This window comes from Convolutriloba macropyga, chromosome 9, assembly GCF_964194025.1.
Source record: "Convolutriloba macropyga chromosome 9, txConMacr16.3, whole genome shotgun sequence".
Taxonomy (NCBI): Eukaryota; Metazoa; Xenacoelomorpha; order Acoela; family Convolutidae; genus Convolutriloba; species Convolutriloba macropyga.
In genome coordinates this window covers 53,746,676-53,766,684 of record NC_134476.1, presented here as the reverse complement: position 1 = coordinate 53,766,684, position 20,009 = coordinate 53,746,676, and the positions used below count along the sequence as shown (strand labels likewise).

The window sequence follows — 20,009 nt, the reverse complement described above, 5'->3', positions numbered from 1 at the left end:
TTTAATTCTAAATTCTCTATCAATAAGATAGATCATATATAAACAATAAGCTCTACGATAAGATCCATCATATTGTTGTATTTTTTCATTAGAGCCTAGATCAACTTATTCTTCTAAAATTAATGGTGGGGTCTCAACACCAAAACTATCAAAGTAATACACAGGACCACCTTCTCTTCTTATAACTAAAACCCAATGTGTACCATCAGTTGGATGTAGATTGACAATAATGTTGGAGTTAGGTTCACAAATTGTTTTAGGACATTGGTCTCTCATCGCTATTTCAATTGGTGTTAGACTTATATCTTTTCCTATATCTTTTATTCTGATATCACTCATAGCAATATTATCAATATTAAACTTATTATTGAATTCCTCAAAAGTTAGGATAAGCATTTTTAATAGGTATAAAAATGGAGACGTGTAGCGCAGTTGTAATTTTTATTTTCTTAATTTGAATTTGTTATATAATATATGATTCAATACCAAGTAAATATACAAAAAACTAGAAGAAAGCTTTGGTAGATTTATGAATAGGAGTCTAGTTAGATTTGAGTATTAAAAGTCACAATTACATACTATTGTTTATGGTGGAACTGGTACAGTCAAAACAAATTTTATTAGACAACACTTAAAGTTATACTTAGATCCGGGAAGTGGTTACACCGATGAAAACCAAAACCAAAACCAAGACCAAGATCAAAATAAAAAATATAATCATAGTATGTAAAGATGATAGAGATTGGATAGATCCTGAGACTGGTGAGTTTTATATTGGATTTAATACATGCGATATAAATACGATCACATCAAATAAAAGTTTAAATTCAAAGAGAGTGTAATAGTACTTGATGATATGGGTGATAAGTTAAAAAATGAATTAGCTTATTATTTCACAGAAGGAAGACATTATAATATTCAATTGATTTTAATATGTCATAAACCAGCTCAAATAATTAATACAGCAGGAATGAGTTGTGATAATATTTATTTAACAACTTATAATGGAGCTGATCTATTTAAAAAATTTAAAGAAATATATAATTGTGAACATAACTTCAATCAAATAATTAGCGAGTTAAATAGTAACTATTATAATTGTACAGATGGGATGTCAGATGAACTTCGTTATGGTATAACTAAAAATAATAGGAAAGAGAATACTTCTATTATTCTTGATAAGAATAGAACTATGATATATGATTCGAGAGTTGGTTTCCTTGATTTAAAAGCTCTGAGTTTAAAAGATAAATAAGAAAGTGAAGATAAAAAAAAATTTATAGCATATTTGAAACCACTCATGATAAATGCTACAGATAGAAATTCTATTAATCATGATAATAAACAGTTCTTCTTTAATAAGATTCTTACATTTAAAGGTATTCAAATACAGAAGGATGTTTTAGCTCAAAAAATGGTTAAAGCTGATGATTTTAGGTTAGCATCAACTATTTTAGGAATTATGGGTACATAATTTATGATATATAATTATAAGAGTCCTGATACAACGGTAAAAACTGCTGGACATGAGGCGACGAGTGCAAGTAATATATTGAATAGAGCAAGTACATTGGTTAACTTTGGCGCGGAGAAGAAGAGCGAAGAAAACAGTTTATCGAAAAGCTACAAGAAAAATATACAAATAAGGAGACTGGAAATTTAAATAAAGAGGGACGAAGTTATTTAAACAGTCTATATGGAATTAATGAAGAATTTAGAGAAGAAAGTATAAATTTTGTTAGAGATAAAATAGAATTAGACATTTTCGATAGAAGAATAGATTTTACAAAAAACTAATACACACAATAAGACAGGGAGGGAATATTTAGCTAGGTGAATCCTATCTAATGATAATACTAAAGATTCAAATGAGATATTGGCTAAATTCGCGGATCAATGAAACTGCTTGGCAGATTTTGACCAATTATAAATGGTTATAAAATGTTTAGAGTGTAGTCATAAACGTGGACTCCCTTTTAATTTAGCTTTTCATTAGTCAATATATCAAGAAGATAAAATTAGTAAATGTGCATGTGGTGATAAAACGTTAAGTGGTATTTGTATGAAAACTGATTGTTCTTTTAAAGATGAATCTGGATATAACTCTAGCTCTAGTATTAACTCTAGCTCTAGTATTAACTCTAACTCTAACTCTAGCTCTAACACTAGCTCTAGCTCTAGCTCTAGCATTAACTCTAATTCTAGCATTAACTCTAACTCTAACTCTAACTTTAACACAAAAGTCTTAACTAGAAGTTGTAATAAATGTAATTCTGTAAAACCACTAACTGATTTTGTTGAGAGTAAGTATAATTGTAGAAATTGTACTTCAGCTAAAGTTAATTGTCTATATTGTCCTTCTGTTTTGAGATATGATGGGATAGAAGCTCATGTAAAAAAACATCCAGATGTAGAATTAACTAGAGGATTTATGAAAGATCAGCGAAGCTGGTTCCCAGATCAGCGGATCCCAGATCAACAAAGTTGCAACTATGTGGATCGGTAGAACTGGTTCCTAGATCTGTTATTGGTCAAACTGGGGAAAATTGTTCGTGTAAATATTATAAATTTGTATCATTTCTTTTTAATAATGGAATAAATATAGAAAAAATAAAAGGTAAAATAAATTTATTGAAGAGTATAGATAATTTAAAATAAAAAATATAGAAAAATAAAAAAGTAAACAATTTATTTAAAAAAATTAGAAATTTTTAAAAGTTATTTAAAAAGAGGGAAATCACTCTTTAGGCGCGCTAAAAAATGATTTTGTACTGGGGCATTACTCCGATAGGGGCGATTTTGCTCTTAAAGAGGGATTTCACTCTTATTTTGAAATTTTCTAAATTTTTGGTTTTTTTTGGAAAAAAATTAATTTTTTCAAATTAAAAAAAAATATGTAAAACTAGCTTTCCTTCATATTTAGCTGACACTAATAGTACCTGAAATCAGACGATAACTCAAATGTGAATTATTTAGACTGTAACTCAAATATGTTGCAAATTATGCACAAAAAATTAACTGAAAGAAATTTGTGAGAAATGCTTAAAATAGCTTTAGTTTTTTTCCACGAATCTGGTGAATATTCAAAGGGGGATGTTCGAGTTTACCATTCAAGGATTTATGTTAATGACCATAGCACTGGAGTCGTAGAACTTAAATTTGAAGATTTTTATGGAAGAGAAGATAACATTCATTAATAAATTTTGTTGCAATCTGAAATTTAAATCTCATTATCTCGAAAAGTATCCCTCCGATTTAGTTCTTTCTTCTTGCATGTCATATAATATAAGCCTGTGGTAGTCACTGCCAAGTTTGCTCAATTTTGAACAAACAGTTTTGGAGCTATTTACATTTGAAAAATTCCCCCCACATATTAAGATTGGTTATAGAATTCAAAAGGTAGCCCCACTCCACCTCCTTGGCATAGAGACCTCATTCTCATACAGAGTGTGTATCCAACTAATAGTTATCCGTTCACAAAGTTTAATTTGATACCTTTTTTAGTTCTGGAGTTAATGCTAAAAATCCATATGTTTTATGTTCAAGTTTTGCTATTTAGTTCGTATGACTTAATTATGCTTGTTTAATAAATGTTATTGTTCAAAAGAGCTATATTTTGTGTAGCCAGGCGAAAGCCGTGGTGACTGGCCAAAAATTGCCGTGGAGAATAAAGGTCCCCTCATGGAGAATTATTCTAGAACATTCTTTGTGAAGTAACCTGTTACGCGTTACTGACTAGCCAATCAGAATGAAGATTAGTTACTGGAGTTACAAGCTAGTGGTTGTTTCAATGCTTTATTTTTGTTACAAGCTACTGGTTGTTACCATGCTACTGGTTGTTACAAGCTACTGGTTGATACAAGCTACTGGCTGTTACAAGCATAGTTTAGTCGATACTAAGTGAGACAGAAAATGATTTTGAGTGAATATGTATCGGTGAATTTGCAAACGAGCTTATTATTATTTTCTAGAATTGAGCCATTTTATAAATTAATGTTAGACTTAGAGTGAATTTGTAGTAGTGGATAAAACAAGGAAACCAACAAGCAGTAAAATTTGGCCCTATTCGACATGCGCGATTAGCGTTAGGAGAAAGGGTCAAATTTTACTGGTGGTTGGTTTCCTTGTTTTATCCACTACTTACAAAATCTTTCTATATAGATGAGAGAATTTTCTGCTCTTCAAAAGCACAGTAAGAAAAAGATCGAACTGCGTGCTCATTTTGCTTAGTCGGTCAACTTCAGTCACAGACAAAAAAGTTTAATGTAATAACAATTGGGCCAGCTAATCATAAACACAATTACCCGAAGAACAATTTATTAAAGTTTCAGCCGAGATCCGCTTTTTTGATATGGAATAAAGATAAGCATCGGAGGTGGACTACGGCGATGTTGCCACACACGCACCCACACAAGCCCACTTGCTTGTACTTAGATTTTTCTCTAACGATGTTGATAACAAATTTGGAAAACAATGCTGCACTCACAAATCCCTTTAGCTGAAGTTCAAGATCAGAAAGAAAAAGAAGCAACTGAAAAGCATGTTAATTGCAGTGATGTTGAGATTGATTGCAGTTACGTCATCACACATATTATCATAAACAACGATAAAAGAAGACATCAATGGTTCTCCTCTGCTGAAGTACACTATCTCTGTCATTGCCACAGATTTAGATTAGTTCACTCTATTATTATTGCACTGATTGTCACGATCACTCCTAATGTACTCTATACTCCGGTGTGTAGTATGATGCTCTAGTGTACTTGCGTCCCTTTCGTCATCCCATCACTAAAATATGCAAAATGTTGTAAATTCTAACAATAATAGATGACAAGGAGGAGGATCAGTAAAGCAAGTTTGCAGCTTAATTTTCCGAAACACGCGAATCCAGACTCTATTGGAAAGATAAGGTGAACTCAAAAGTCTAATGATGAAAATTGAAGGGGTTAAAGGTTGACGTGGGTTATCAAAACCCTCACGAAGCACAGAATTTAGACGAAACAGCTAAGAGACGAAGAAACGTCGACGAAAAGCTTTGATGAGGTGAAAAATAACATACTCAGAAACCTAAGGTCCCTGCTAAGTTCGGAAAATCAATAACATCATTTCTCATCTGTAAAAATGTCCCTACTTTCTTGGGCTCTAATCATTACTACAGGAATAATCGTCATCTTTTACGACATAAAGTTTGGCTAAAAATTGACATTTTAAGATCCACTTTATAAACATATGAAAAATTTGGTTGTTAAAATACTAGTAGAAATAAGTGATAAAGCCTTGTACCTGCTTATCTGTTGGAACACGAGCATGTAATTTGATCATTTCTCTATAATTTCTCTTTAATTTTGTGTTTTTTTCTGTCTCGGTTTCTTTTGGTAGGTTGTTCCACTTTCTTGATAAATTTCGAATTACTGGTCAGTCCCCCCTTTTAGATTGACACTTCTTTAGGAAAACTGGGAGGTTTGGCAATTTTTTCTCATCGCACGCTTTCTGAAAATTTTGAACGCCGTTTATTTCGGATACGGTTTTTTTGTAATGCTTCTTTAAATCAAAAAAGGTTGCGAAGAGAAGTTTTTTGTGCAGAACTATAGAGGAAAAATTGTATCTTTTATTTGCAGCTCGCTTGAGCTATCAAACTTTCCGAACAATGGAAAACTTAATAACCCAATTTATTTGCCTATTTATTTTCTAGAGTGATGAAGCTGGAAAATTGAAGAAAGATTGAAATAAAATTGAAATAAAACAGGACTGGTGATTGAAAAAGTACATCTCATGTTGTAACTGGTATTGGCTGTCTTACTAAGTAGATTGATCGCCAATAGCTGTCGCCAGTTTTCGCAACATTTACTTAAGCTCGTGTATAAAAAATTCAGTTTTTTGGACAGAAACTACAAATCTCCAATTGTCTAGACTGAAATGAAGTATCAATCGACGAAAAAAGCCCTGGATTCAAAAGTTCTTCGAAGTTTTCTCAATTGTTATCAAAATTTACCAAGTACAAAATCGTCATTAGCTAGTAGATCAAGTTTTTATACAACCGCAGATCCTGAAAAACGGATTTTCAAAAAGAATCTCCGCAAAGAAGAGTTTTCAATGAAATTTTTAACCGTGGGAAGGCCAACCTCCTGGGTGCCCGTTTTTTCAGTTTTAGACAATTTTAGATATACATTGTGCTTGGCAATTTATCTAGCCTCATCTGAGTCGCTTAGGCCGAAAAATTATTGCACAAAAAAATCCAATCTACCTCAAAAAGTTTGCCATAAGACAACCCACAAATGACCGAAATCTGTCTGAGCATGCATAATAAAATTTTTTGGATATCTTGTGACAAGAATTAAACTAAAACCAAGCCACTTATACAATTTTCATCCTTAGTCCGTTGCCTCTCACCCTTACCACGTATGACCCTTCTGTTGCGGCTGCTCAAGAATCTCAGCGGAACTGAAATACCACAGCCTAGTTCTGGAGCATTACGTCGGCCTGGTTCTCCACTGAATCCGATTGTCTAATGATCTCGTGGAAACAATTAGTCGTTCGGACATTTAAAGGACTGTAACTTGAATTTTGTTGATTGAATTAAAGAAAGTTTTAGTGATCATCAATGTTCAATTTCGTGCTGATTTTTTTTCTAAGGCTTCAGTCAGTGATAGCATTGTTGCTAACTTGTTCTCAAGCACAATCAACTAACTTAAAAATTGCAAGATCTTGAGATCTAGCAAAACTTAGAAAAAAAGACGGAAGTTGATGAAGAATCAAATTTTAGTCTATTCTGAGAGCCATTTTCTCTTGGTAACACTTTCTAATGGTTCTCAAAAAACATTATGGTTCCACTATTCAAACAATTCGGTTAAAATAAATTTTTGGGTAAATGTCATTTTAGAATAATTGCTGCTCTTTTGTGGTTGGTTAATAATGTAAGTGATATAGATCAATATTTACATAGTAAATGTCAAAATACTTCAATATTTTCTTTTGTTGATATAAGCAAGGCTGATATGTACGTAACTTTAGGCGCCTCAAATGTACGGTATTTGACCCTTGATGATTGCTTAAGGTATCACAAACTAACCAATTCAAAAAATTTAACAACATATGAGAAAATGTCAATAAATGCCAATTTTGCAACATATATGTGCTACTAGCCACACTTGTGGGTCTGATGCGAGAACGTTCCTGGGTACAAGAATTGTTTGGAGGTGGCTCTAACCGTGTGCCATAACCTCGGGTTGCTCAGTTTTTCCCTTCCCAAAATCGGGGGAGTGAAGAAATTTTCGGTCCCAACCTGTAAAAATTTTTAGTTTTGACCATTTTTGAGTTTTGACTAATTCTAAGTTTGTTTTCAATTTCAAAAGTTACTTCTTGTTGTCTAATGGCTCTTGTTGCGGATTTGAAGTGGCTCCAACATCGCTGGCCCTGTTTTTGATCTTCGGTCTTTTGAAATGGCCATGTGCCAATTTGACTCTCGCTGATCGCATGACGCCATCGTCGCCTATGAAAGCTTGGATGACTCGTTCCATTTTTTATTCACATTTTTTCACTTAAACATCGACATCCAAACAAGTCCGCCTTCTTTCAGTATTCGCACATCTTGTTTTGATCACTCCGATATTCACAATTCCATCTTTTTCAGAACATGTTGTCATATGCTAGAGCCCTTTTGAATGATTTTCTCATTTCATTGCATCGCTCGCTGGATGGCATGAAGGGTGCACTAGCGTTTTCTCGTCCTAACAAAAAGTGTTTTGGTGTAAGTGCTATCAAATCTTCTGGGTCATCGCTTACTGCTGTCAGGGGTCTTGCGTTGAGAGTTTGTTCCACTAGACACATTGTTTCGCTAAATACCTCGTCGGTGAGGCTTCGGTTGTCAAGATTACAATCATGACCTCCTTGCAACCTTCTTTTGTTCCATTCGTCCAGGAATGCCTGAATTTCCTTTACTGCTCATACGATGTTCGTGTCGTTGTTGCTGATGATGGTACATGGAAGGCCACGTCTTGCAAATAATCTTGTATCTGAAGCTAGACATGACTTGGTGTCCCATGACTAAGCGATTTTGATGTCAACTGCTCTTGTTGTTAGACAAGTGAAGAGGCAGAACCATCTCCTCGAAGTAGGTTGTGAGAACTTACTTCGATGTGTCCGAAGTTGTCATCTCAGTATGGGTGAACGGAAAAACATGTCCATCGAGTCGCTCTCGGTGTAGGTCCGCCATCGTTGGGTAGATTGGGTTGGCGTTCATGTGTTTTCATTTGATACATCTTGACTTGATTTTATTAATGCTCTTAGCAATCCAAGTAACCAGAACTCTTGTAGAAGAATGTTTCTCACATACTATGTGCCTTCTTTTAGGTTGTCGCAATGTGCTTTCTCCAACTCAAATTGTACAACAGGATGCTTCGCTGTTAACAGAAATGGGTGTTTAGCATTGTAACTAAGGTTTGAAAGCTTCAGTCGACCTTTCGCTAGTATTGATCTGTCTTCTTCTACGAAAGGTGACCATTTGGCGATGTTCAATGTTTTTGGCGATTTCTTTACTGCTTGGTTAATAATGTAAGTGATATAGATCAATATTTACATAGTAAATGTCAAAATACTTCAATATTTTCTTTTGTTGATATAAGCAAGGCTGATATGTACGTAACTTTAGGCGCCTCAAATGTACCGTATTTGACCCTTGATGATTGCTTAAGGTATCACAAACTAACCAATTCAAAAAATTTAACAACATATGAGAAAATGTCAATAAATGCCAATTTTGCAACATATATGTGCTACTAGCCACACTTGTGGGTCTGATGCGAGAACGTTCCTGGGTAAAAGAATTGTTTGGAGGTGGCTCTAACCGTGTGCCATAACCTCGGGTTGCTCAGTTTTTCCCTTCCCAAAATCGGGGGAGTGAAGAAATTTTCGGTCCCAACCTGTAAAAATTTTTAGTTTTGACCATTTTTGACTAATTCTAAGTTTGTTTTCAATTTCAAAAGTTACTTCTTGTTGTCTAATGGCTCATGTTGCGGATTTGAAGTGGCTCCAACATCGCTGGCCCTGTTTTTGATCTTCGGTCTTTTGAAATGGCCATGTGCCAATTTGACTCTCGCTGATCGCATGACGCCATCGTCGCCTATGAAAGCTTGGATGACTCGTTCCATTTTTTATTCACATTATTTCACTTAAACATCGACCATCCAAACAAGTCCTCCTTCTTTCAGTATTCGCACATCTTGTTTTGATCACTTCGATATTGACAAGTCCATCTTTTTCAGAACATGTTGTCATATGCTAGAGCCCTTTTGAATGATTTTCTCATTTCAGAACTTACTTCGATGTGTCCGAAGTTGTCATCTCAGTATGGGTGAACGGAAAAACATGTCCATCGAGTCACTCTCGGTGTAGGTCCGCCATCGTTGGGTAGATTGAGTTGGCGTTCATGTGTCTTCATTTGGTACATCTTGACTTGATTTTCTTAATGCTCTTAGCAATCCAAGTAACCAGAACTCTGGTAGAAGAATGTTTCTCACATAATATGTGCCTTCTTTTAGGTTGTCGCAATGTGCTTTCTCCAACTCAAATTGTACAACAGGCTGCTTCGCTGTTAACAGAAATGGGTGTTTAGCATTGTAACTAAGGTTTGAAAGCTTCAGTCGACCTTTCGCTAGTATTGATCTGTCTTCTTCTACGATTGATCTGACCATTTGGCGATGTTCAATGTTTTGGCGATTTCTTTACTGCTTGCTATCGAATTTGAAATATTCGGGAAGCTTTCGCTTTGAACAAATCGAATTAATTTTTGTTCTGCTTGATGGATTTCGTCTGCTTTGATTGGTCCCTTCTGCTTCGTCGTGAACATCAAACTAAAGGCAATAAATTATTTGATTCTATAGATACATTTAGAACCGTACAACTGTTTCCAGTGAAATGTATGGTTACATTGTGTTTCTGTTACTACAGCACTGCTAGCTCGGGTTCAAATTTGTTCTCTTGACACCACGGCTTTGGTCACTTATGTCATCCGCTTACAGCCGTGCCGACCCATTTAACCACAGGGTCTCCCGGAGCCCCTCAGTGAACATTCTTTGAGTTCCGATGTCAGCAGATTATCGACACCTTTGACATGTCTTCATTGATCCGTCGACGAGTTTTGCAGTCTTTCAGCTGCTCTGTTTGCAACCAACATTTGTTATTTCTTGTGCGCTGCTTGTAGCCACTGAAATACTTTCAATGAGTTGGTCCATTGATAGATTTTGTTGATTCTGACATCATGTTTGCTTTCTGAGAGGGACTCGACAAAATACAGCCTACAGTTCTAACTTCGGTATTGTCATATATCTGATGGGTGGCACATGGCAATTCAATATTACATAAGTCAGTCTTAGAGTTGTCTCATCTTGCAGATATGCCGCAATGCACACTGCTTCTTCTGATGGATCTGAAAAGATGTGAAAATTGGTTGATTGACACCATCCTTATTTCTCTCAGTTCAGAGCACCAATCAATGAACAGTTTTGAGTGACCGGCTGACAATTTTTTTAATCTCACGCTTGCCCAATTGCTGCCCAAACGGTTTTAAGTAGAAGCAGTTTTTGTATGGTGAAGTGTGGACAAATCCCAAGCGGATCGAACACTGCTGACAAACGATAGCACAATTCTTTGAGTTATTTTTGCTGGAACCTCCTGCTCAGTTCCGCGACAGACAAAAAGACTATCTGTGTCCACATTTCATTTTAGTCCAAAGATTGAAGATGATTGTGGATTAGCTTCGAAGGTTTTCACAATTTTCGTTGACCTGTCTGTCTCAGGGATCTGTGATTTGATTTCATCAGAACTTGTTATCCATTTCCTCAATTTGAAGTCATCTTTGCTGAGGATCTGCCTCACTTTCTGCTAGATTTCAGTGATTTTTTGAGGGGTTCTGACTGACCTGTGGAAATTGTAGAAGTTTCGCTGAACCGCTCCGACAAGACGTTCGTCGTTTATTGAATTATCTTTCGCTACTTGATGCAAAGCGTAATTTGCACAAGATGGCAAGCTTTTCGCACCAAAAACGTGTCATGTGTACTTGTATGCTTCCATGTTTTGCTTTGGGTCAGCTCGCCAGAGAAATCGTAGACTTCGGTTGTCGTCGCTTGAGACAGCGGTTTGAAGAAACATCGTTTCTATTTCGGCTGATAAAGCTGTTTGATGTTCTCAGAAGCGAAAAATAATTCCGATCAGTCTCTGCAGCAGTTCTGGACCAGATAGAAGTTTATTGTTTAGGGTTTCGTCTGGATAATTTGCTGCTGCGTTGCACACTCTTCTGACTTTTTCAGGCTTATCGGGCTGAATGAAATGATGATGCGAATACCATTGAAGTTTGTATCGGGTATCATTTAGTTCCATTTGATCAATTTTCGAATGTATTCAACATTGACATCCGTGCCAATGGTTTCCTGGTAGCGCTCCTTTAGCGATTCGTTATTCTGCAGAGGACCGTTCTGGGGACTTGAGTTGACCCATTACAGAGTAGAAGTTGTTCGGTAACTTAACTTTGTCCTGTCGCCACAGAAAACTTACTAATTATCTTTCTGAATCGCGTTGTTTGCTCCAACCTCTTGATTTCTCGGTGCTCCTTTTTTGAATGACCGGTGACGTGGGACTCGATAGATATGCCACCACTTACTCAACTGGTTTGCTAGTTAATAATCTGCAGTTGATGTCGCTGTTGTGGCCAAAGTTGCAACTTGCTTCGCTGGTAGCGGACCACTAAGGCCCAGCCAATTTTAGATTTAACTGTCCTTGGTGCAGCTTTGTTTTCTGACTTCTTGAACTCGAAATTTATGAATGTTGTAACAAACTTGCCCAAGGATCACTTGCACCTCGTTTAGATTACAGGTCTGAGTGTTTGGTTGCATTCCACAGTTGGGTACACTACATGTCCTGTTTTTGCAGTTCTTCGAAGGTGACCTGTTCTTAACCGGAACCTCTGGACATGCTCTCGTCGTTCAATTATTTTTTATTGATTTGAACTTTTCACAAGTCCAAATATGGTGTTGTCTGTCCTTGAAGGGACAATCGAGGTTCTTGGGTTTGCTTGAACTTCCTCTCGTTATAGGCTTATCTTGGCTTTGAAATTTATTTCTGTCAAACGACGAGTCTGTCTGTGCTATCAATTTCTCATGAACTACTGCTTTGGAAGCGAGCCACTCTCTGAAAACAATCAAGTTGCCTCACCGTAGTTGACGATCTTGCAAATAGTGCAACACTGTTCTCTCATTTGCGGTTACAGCTTTCTCGTTGTTGAACTGAGCCCTGCTCCTGCTTCTAAGTCGGATGTGTATCCAAGTTCAGTTCAAGTGTTTAACACATTGGTGAACACATTTGCAAATTTGACGATGCTCGTAGAATCGTTGTTCCGAACTGGAGGATGAGTTTTCATTTTCTTGAATTTAGCTTTGACTAGAACATCTGATCTGCCGTACTTATCACAGAGTATATCCCACGCAAGACAACATCATTGTGATCTGAATCGCATTCCCGACATTGCTGCTTTCCCTTGACCTGTGAGATTAGTCTTCAATTCTTGCATCTTCTCAGTATCGCTGATTGATTTTTGATGAACAAGAACATCAAAAACGCCCGACCACTGTAGCCACTCCAAAAGATCACCTGAAAACTCAGTTAGCTTTATTTCTGGCAAACATTTGCACCACCGCTCAGTACTCGTTGGTAAATAACTCGGGCAGTAGTAAGGTTCAATGTTTAATGTGCTCTTGTTTCTGTTCTCGGCAGATTTGTTATAGAGTTAATTATTGGTTTTTGAACCCTGTCTCAGTTTTGGAATACTGACGTTCCTTGCTGCTGAAACGTTGTCCATGTCAGCGGTGCTTGTGGGTCCGCTAATCTAACTAAGTTATGGATTTCTATTTTCTTGAGAATACTCGGTTCAGTCAACGGTGCTGACGAGAGTTCTATACACGGTTGAAATAGCGGGGTAGTTTTCAGATAGACGCTTAATTGTTTGTCACCTCTGACTTGTGTGACATTTGTTGGAGTGTCGATAACACAGTCTTGAGATAGGGATTGTCTTGCGCCAGACTGTTGAACCACTGATTCTGCCCATTCTGCTGTTCTTTCTTGATTGCGTCTTGATTCAACACTTTCTATTTCATCTGCCACTGATCGAGATGCCCTTCAGCTTCCTTTGGTCAGCTCAAGGTTTAGATATCTTTGTTCTTCGTCGGCCTCTGCTTTTTTCTCTCATTTTCGAGTTCTTGCTGATGCTGCTGCAGACCTATTTAGTCTTCTTTCTGCTGTAATTTTTCTTTTCGTCGACGTAGTTTAGTTTCTTCAAGTTCAATTTCTAATTCAAATAGCCAGTCTCGCATCTGTTGCTCTACTTTTTCGCTCAGCCATCAAGTTTTTAAGTTCCATTTGCTCAACTTCCTGTTGTCTCAACGAGCTTGACTTGGCAACACCGAGTTCATTTTTGCTCCTGTTTGTAGCAGGCTTCTGAGAAGACACCTCAACTGTTTCTACCCCTGCAGTTGAACCGTCTTTATTTTTGTCAATTATGATCTGGTTTGGATCATTTTTGCTACTCGGTGTAGATGCCACTAGGGATGTTTGCCTTCAACAACCCTTGTTCTGCCTGTATTGCCATGATCAGGTCCTGACAGTAACTCGTATTATCACTGAGACCCACAAACCCTTGGTGCAATCTTTTGGCTTAATTGTACGCATCCATTCTTCGTAAACCTCCTCCAGCTTTTCGACTAGCTGTTACAGCCGATTAAACAATATCTGTTTTTTGGAGTTGCCTAATGCAGTTTTTCAAATCTTATTTCGAAAATACAATTTGACCCTCTGAGTCAGAGTTTTTCAGTGTTACCTACTTAGAAATGTTGCTTTCATGTCAATAAGTAAAAAGTGGTTTCTGAGAAAAGATAACTTTGGAATCCAAAAAAGATCATTTCGAAAGTAAAAATTGGTTTCCGTTTAAGTGGGTCTAGTTTAGATGATGGGATAAAAAGCCGGGATTTCAATATAAATTTTCATTAATAAAAGATTTTAATAAAAAAAAGTGTCGTATCTAAAGTGCTCAGATTTTTTTGGGCTGCAAGAAAATTCACAAACATCTTTTGTGGTCTTGGATGGTAAAGAGAGTTCATGCAAAAATATTAATTAGTTTAGACACTACCTTGTTTAATATATTGCACCCTAATATTTGTTTTTTACCTGCGACTTTTGTTGTGGTGCTTATGGTGCAAAAAATGTCGAAAAGAGTGCATGCTATAGACCTTAGATCGATTATGATTTTTTGCTCGCCTGTAGGGAAAAATGTGGCTAGCGCATGTGGCAGAACGTGGCTCGTCCATGTAGCAGAGTTGATGTAGCTTTGGTGCAGACTTTGGCTCGTTTGCAAGTACTGGTGCATTTATGTTGCTTGTTAAAAAAATTCCCTCCTGGGTATGTTTGAATAACCCCTGTGTGCGTTCAAAATGGTCTCCGTAATAAAAGATGACTATTGATAACCTCTACCTGGGATCACACATTCAATCTAGTCTGAGGGTAAATAGAAAATATTTCAACGATAATTATATTGTTCCTAAACCGATTACAGGGACTTAAATGAACCTCTCGATCAGCACGTCGTCATATTGTAGATAATTGAAACCCACTCTCTCATCACATCGACGGCCGGACGCTAACTCCCCTGGCAAACAATTGCAGCCCAATCTCACAAATTTTACCCCTCCTCATTCTTACACCAAATTTAAGGTGAACATCTGTCCCTGGAAAAATTGTTTGTGGACCATTACTTGAAAAGCATGAAGTATGACTCATCGAAATTTTTAATGGAGAGACTCAGCAATTGTTTTTGAAGCTCAGGCAGTGAATTTTAACCGGTCAAACATAATTAACTGCTTTTTCGGCTCTAATTGAGTTGCAATTTTCTTACGGAGGAATTGAAATATTGATTTGAACAAAAAACATTAATTGATCAAAGCATGATTATAAATATAGGTCGGGCATTTCAGTTAGCACAGAAAGCAAAGAAACTGGCCAGTTTTATTGTTAATGAAATTAAAATTTAACTTAACTAAACACGAACTTAAGTTGCAATAATCATAGGAGAATAAATTCTCCTTGACATTATTTTTAGACTGCCTCGTTTACCAGAACTTCGTTCCTTCTTGCTGAGAAATATTCATATCGGGGGGTTTAAGATATTGAGAATATAGTTTTTCATCAGAGGGCTAAAACCACTTTTTCGGATTTTGTTCACGTTCTCTAAAAATGCATGATCGCTCAGCCTCCAGCAAACTGTAAAATAAGTAAACAATTAGATTCAGCAATGGGCGTTTACGCACTCAGCTTCTAACCACTAATATCATGACCACTTACTATCATCGGGGCGCCGTCCAAAATGAGTGTTTTCGATTTGTAAATATTGGCTGAATCCTTTGTGTTCAATAAAAAAACAAATTTTTAGATAAGTCTACGATAGTTCCATAATGGAGTTAGCTGGTCGCAAATAGTGCCAGCAAAAAGCGCCACTTTTTTTGAAAAACTCCAATAGAAAACTAAAAACTGAACATTTTCACACATTTAAAATTATACGGGCCTGTCCAAAAAACTTTCTTCTTAGAGAATTTTTAATAGTTTAAATTTTTTTCTAATTTCTTTCTCTGATACTCAAGAAATTAAAAAAAAATTAAAAAGGAAAGATGGTTAAACTTTGTAAAAAAATAAATTGTTAGTTACGTTTCTGTAACTTTCAGTTCTTTTAAAAAAAACGTGCTAAACGTAGAATAAAATCTGCGCTTGTCTACAATTACCAAAAGTGAAAACCATGACAAGAATCTCTCAAATGGTATACGAAAAATTGTTGTTAACTTTTTTTCATCTAATAAAAAACTTCTATTCAAATGAAACATTTAAAACTATAAGAAAATTAAAAATTAAGTTAAATTCATTTTATACTATATTGGTACACCTTAGTAGTAATATAATTGCATTTTGAACTTATGAAAAGTGTGTGGTCAAACAGAAAGTAAATAGGCATGACTAATTCTAGTTATTCTTTCTCACAAATCTGCAATACCAAATAATTTCATAAATTTTACGGTATTCTGTCGTTTGTATTATGAATTTCAGTCTTGGATGTATCAAGGATGAAGAACATCAAGAAGCTATTGAACTAAATAATTCTGCGACAATTTTTTGTTATCGTAATCATTTGCCTGACTCTTTGGCAACCTAGTCTGATCCTTTGCATATATGTTCTGAAATTTTGATTCTGTTTCCTGGTTTTTTAGAGCAATATAACTCTATTCCACTTGAGGTCAATAAAAGTTAACAAGTTATGAAGAAAAATCTTTTTTGGTTTACAAACATGAACTTCATTTCTTTTTTATAAAATATTTATTGTTTTATGCTAACATTTACTGATCTTTTTATGACGTTCCAGCCTAACAATTTTGTATTCAAAAAACTTTTTCTGCGCTCAACCTCATCTGAAAGCTCTAATAAATAGAATGCTGTTTTTTTCATGAAAGTAATGGAGAACTGAAATTTTGAGCATTTTTCTTCTTTTGGTGGTTATGTTCAAATTACATTCATTTTTCATAATTCTGGTCTTTTCGCTGCTTTTAAGATTAATTGAGCAACCAAAAAGTTTATCAATGTAAGAAGATTTTTAATAATTTTTTTTTCATTTAATAAAAGTGAAACCATTGTGTACAAATTTTAGCTAAAATTCACCAAACAATAGAACGTTTAGTTTTCTATGTGAAAAATAGACCCAGAGAACAGTTTTTTCACTTGAAATTCAAAATCATTAGAAGGATGATAAACGTTTCGATATTTTTGAAGGTTGTCGAACTTTTTGCCGTGTTTTGATTTATATGTTACATAAACTGCATAAAAATGTATGTTTTTTTTAACATGACAAAACACCAACAAAGAACAAACAATTTTTGATCTTTTTAATATTTCAGAAAGATCGTTAAAAAATGATTTTTTTATTATATTCCCCAAATTTCTGTTAGTTTTTTTTTGGCAGATAAGACTTTCATACGGGAAAAATTCTTTCTATCTATTATCATTTGAACAGTATTTTAGAAGCAACAATGATTAAACAATTTGATATAACCATTTTGATGAGCATTTTTCTTGTTTCATACCCAAACGTGTAAACGATTGAACATTTATGATAACGACGCACATTTCCGATAGGTTCAAAAACCTGAATTATGATTTGATGTGAACATTCATTTTTGCCATTGAAATTTCAGATATAAGAAAGACAAAATACAGAAACCCTTGCTCACAAGATCAAAAACTAATGACAAAAATAAATCAAAAATATTGAGTATGTTTGAATTCAGACATACGAAAGCGTCAGAATGTTGTGTTTTGTCCTTATTGTAACAACCCAAGATTCTGCTGAGCCATTTCGCTTAGTTTCTTCCATTTCATATCTATGGTTTCTATCTTGGTAGCTAAGAAATCTTAACTAGTTCAGCGTACTTTATACAAGTCAGCAATTGAACGCTCATTGGTAGGATATTACGCAAACCCTCTGAAGCGGAGAAATTTTCAAAAATAGATTGTATATAAATTTCAATTTCGATTTCGAACTCAGTATTAAGCCGGTCGTTGGAAGTTTTGGTATAATTATGCGAAAACGAAAACAAAATTAGTTTTCTCATGAATTTTTGTGGTTTGAAAGCAAACATCTCGAGAGCTTCTACGTTTCGAAACACGCAAACTGAAGATTTCTCAGGTTTGAAACTGAATCGACGATTTCCTACATTTCATCAAAAAGGACGATAATGACAATATGGAAGAGAAAACGTAAGCTCTTTAGTCGCTTTTGTTTAACTCAACCGAACACAGCAGCAATTTTTGGAGTAGGGAGGTAAATTTACTTAACTGCCTGATTTTCCTACCTTCACATTATTTACAGTGCAAAAAACAATGGTAATGGAGAGAGAGAGAGAGAGGCTAACTTTGACAGAGTTCTGGGTTCTCGTCTGTCTCATCTGTGCAGTCGAACTCACCATCGCACACATAGTTGTAGGGGATCTTGCGTCTCTCTCCGTCACACAGGAACCCCTCTGTAACACCACAACACAATCAGTGTATAATGTCACGTAGATAAACTATGGAAACATAAATAGTAGCTACAGCTACACGGGTATTATAACACATATACTAATATATGGTAATGATGACTGTGAGTATACTGAACAGGAAGCAACATCAATACGCTTTATTCACAACTACCTGATTCGTTTTCATTATTGAACTCATTCATTCTTTCATTGTGATTTTGAAATGATCCTGATTTTTAAATGGTCAAGATAACATAATCTTGAAATAAACATGGTTAACATGATTTTGAAATGATCTGGTTAAGACGTGTCTTGCTGAAAAGTACAAAATTCTCCTGTAACAGCGCTAAAATCTTGAGAAGACAATGATTTTTTAAAAAATTATCAAGAAATGAAATGATAATATTGTCAGGCAAACATTAATGAATGGAGGCGACAAGACACGGTAGAAAGGTGAAATCCGACTAGTTTTAACTCCAATGAACTGGGCAGAGCATCAAAAGGTAATCCATTGTTTTTATTAGCTTGAAATATTATTTTTCAAGTACTTGGCCAGTTCAAAATCTCACAGCAGTTCTACTAATCACTAAAGAGGCCACAATAAGAATAGTAGTGCCTCGGATAATAACAGGTAAATTCAGAGGATGAAACCTGAGGGTTATAGACTCTGGAACTTCTAAAAATATTTACAGGCGTCGACTGCAAAAATTTTGTTTGGCGCATCTTTTCACCAAGAAACAGTAACCATATCACATAAATTACACTCAATTCTAATAAAAACAACCCTTGTCTAGACCTGGAATTTTTATAAGGCCGTCCTCGACCAATAAAAGGCGTGAAAATTCTGTCGTAGACAGATTTTTAGTATGAAAAGAATTCTTATGTACTTTGCGTGATGTTCTGGACTCTGACTGGAACTTAAGCAACCGTCGTCGATGTTATCTAAACAATAAAACTTGTCCTGGAATTTGGTTAGACCATAAAATGTGTTCTAGAATTTGGCTGGACAATAAATCGTGTCCTAAAATTTGGCTAGACAATGAAATTTGTCTTCAAATTAGGCTAGCAACCATAGCAATGTCTTGTTTTTCAATTCCTAAGAAATTGCAGACATGTAGCGAAATTGGTTAACCATTCGATAAAACTGAAAAAGTGACAAGATCGAACTCAGGTGTTGGCGGAATTTTTTAGCTTGACTCGTTTGTGTCTCTGAAACTAATTTGGCTGAAGAATTTTGTGAACGAAAGTTTGTTCTTACTGTAATTATTTTAGTCTACGAGCTTCAAATACTGCTGCCGCTGCATATTTTACCTTCTTCCTAGAGTTAAGAAAATTATATAAAAAATATAGTTGCGTCCAAATTCTTTCGCTTTAACATAAAAACAATCATCTTTCCTTGACAATTCATGACGTCAAAAAATATGTTGATTTATCTTCTACAAAATTGATATTCAGTACATTTTTCTCTATTTTTTGTTCTACTAATCTTGAGAAAACGAAAACAACAGACCGGAATTAAAAAAACCTTCGGGGATTTTTTTAGCCGAGATATGCAATAAACAATAATTAACTTTGAAGAATTATTTGATTTTCGAAAATGCAATCAATCTTCCAGCACATAAAACTACACTGGGTACCTTAAATACAAAATGACAAGACCTATAGGTACTCTGAATGCTAGCATTGGCGGAAAATATCTTGTAAATAAACAGACAATTCCTCTTAACTTTTTATGTTTTTCTCCTTTATTTTCTAAAGCAACAAAAACAAATATCAAAAAGCAATTAAATTTTACCGTGAAAGCAGTTCTGTTAAATGAATTTTCAGTTGTATTTTCTTCGATACAATAATTTTGTGCATTGCTTTGAAATTGTCGAAAAAAAATTATTTTAGCGTTCTGGAAGAAACAACCTCCTG

The 20,009-nt window shown here is 35.3% G+C and overlaps 1 protein-coding gene across 1 annotated transcript in view; it reads right to left on the bottom strand.

Moving 5' to 3' along the window:
* Positions 1 to 4,528: 4,528 nt before the first annotated feature.
* The window catches only part of LOC142345458 (uncharacterized), a 55,577-nt gene continuing 40,096 nt past the window's right edge, over positions 4,529 to 20,009 (bottom strand). Inside the window, exons 6-7 of the mRNA XM_075397517.1 lie at positions 17,988 to 18,095; positions 4,529 to 4,788 (exon numbers count right to left, since the gene is read on the bottom strand). Of these exons, the coding sequence (XP_075253632.1) occupies positions 4,778 to 4,788; positions 17,988 to 18,095 (119 nt within the window). The 3' untranslated portion in view covers positions 4,529 to 4,777. The remainder of the gene's footprint in view (positions 4,789 to 17,987; positions 18,096 to 20,009) is intronic.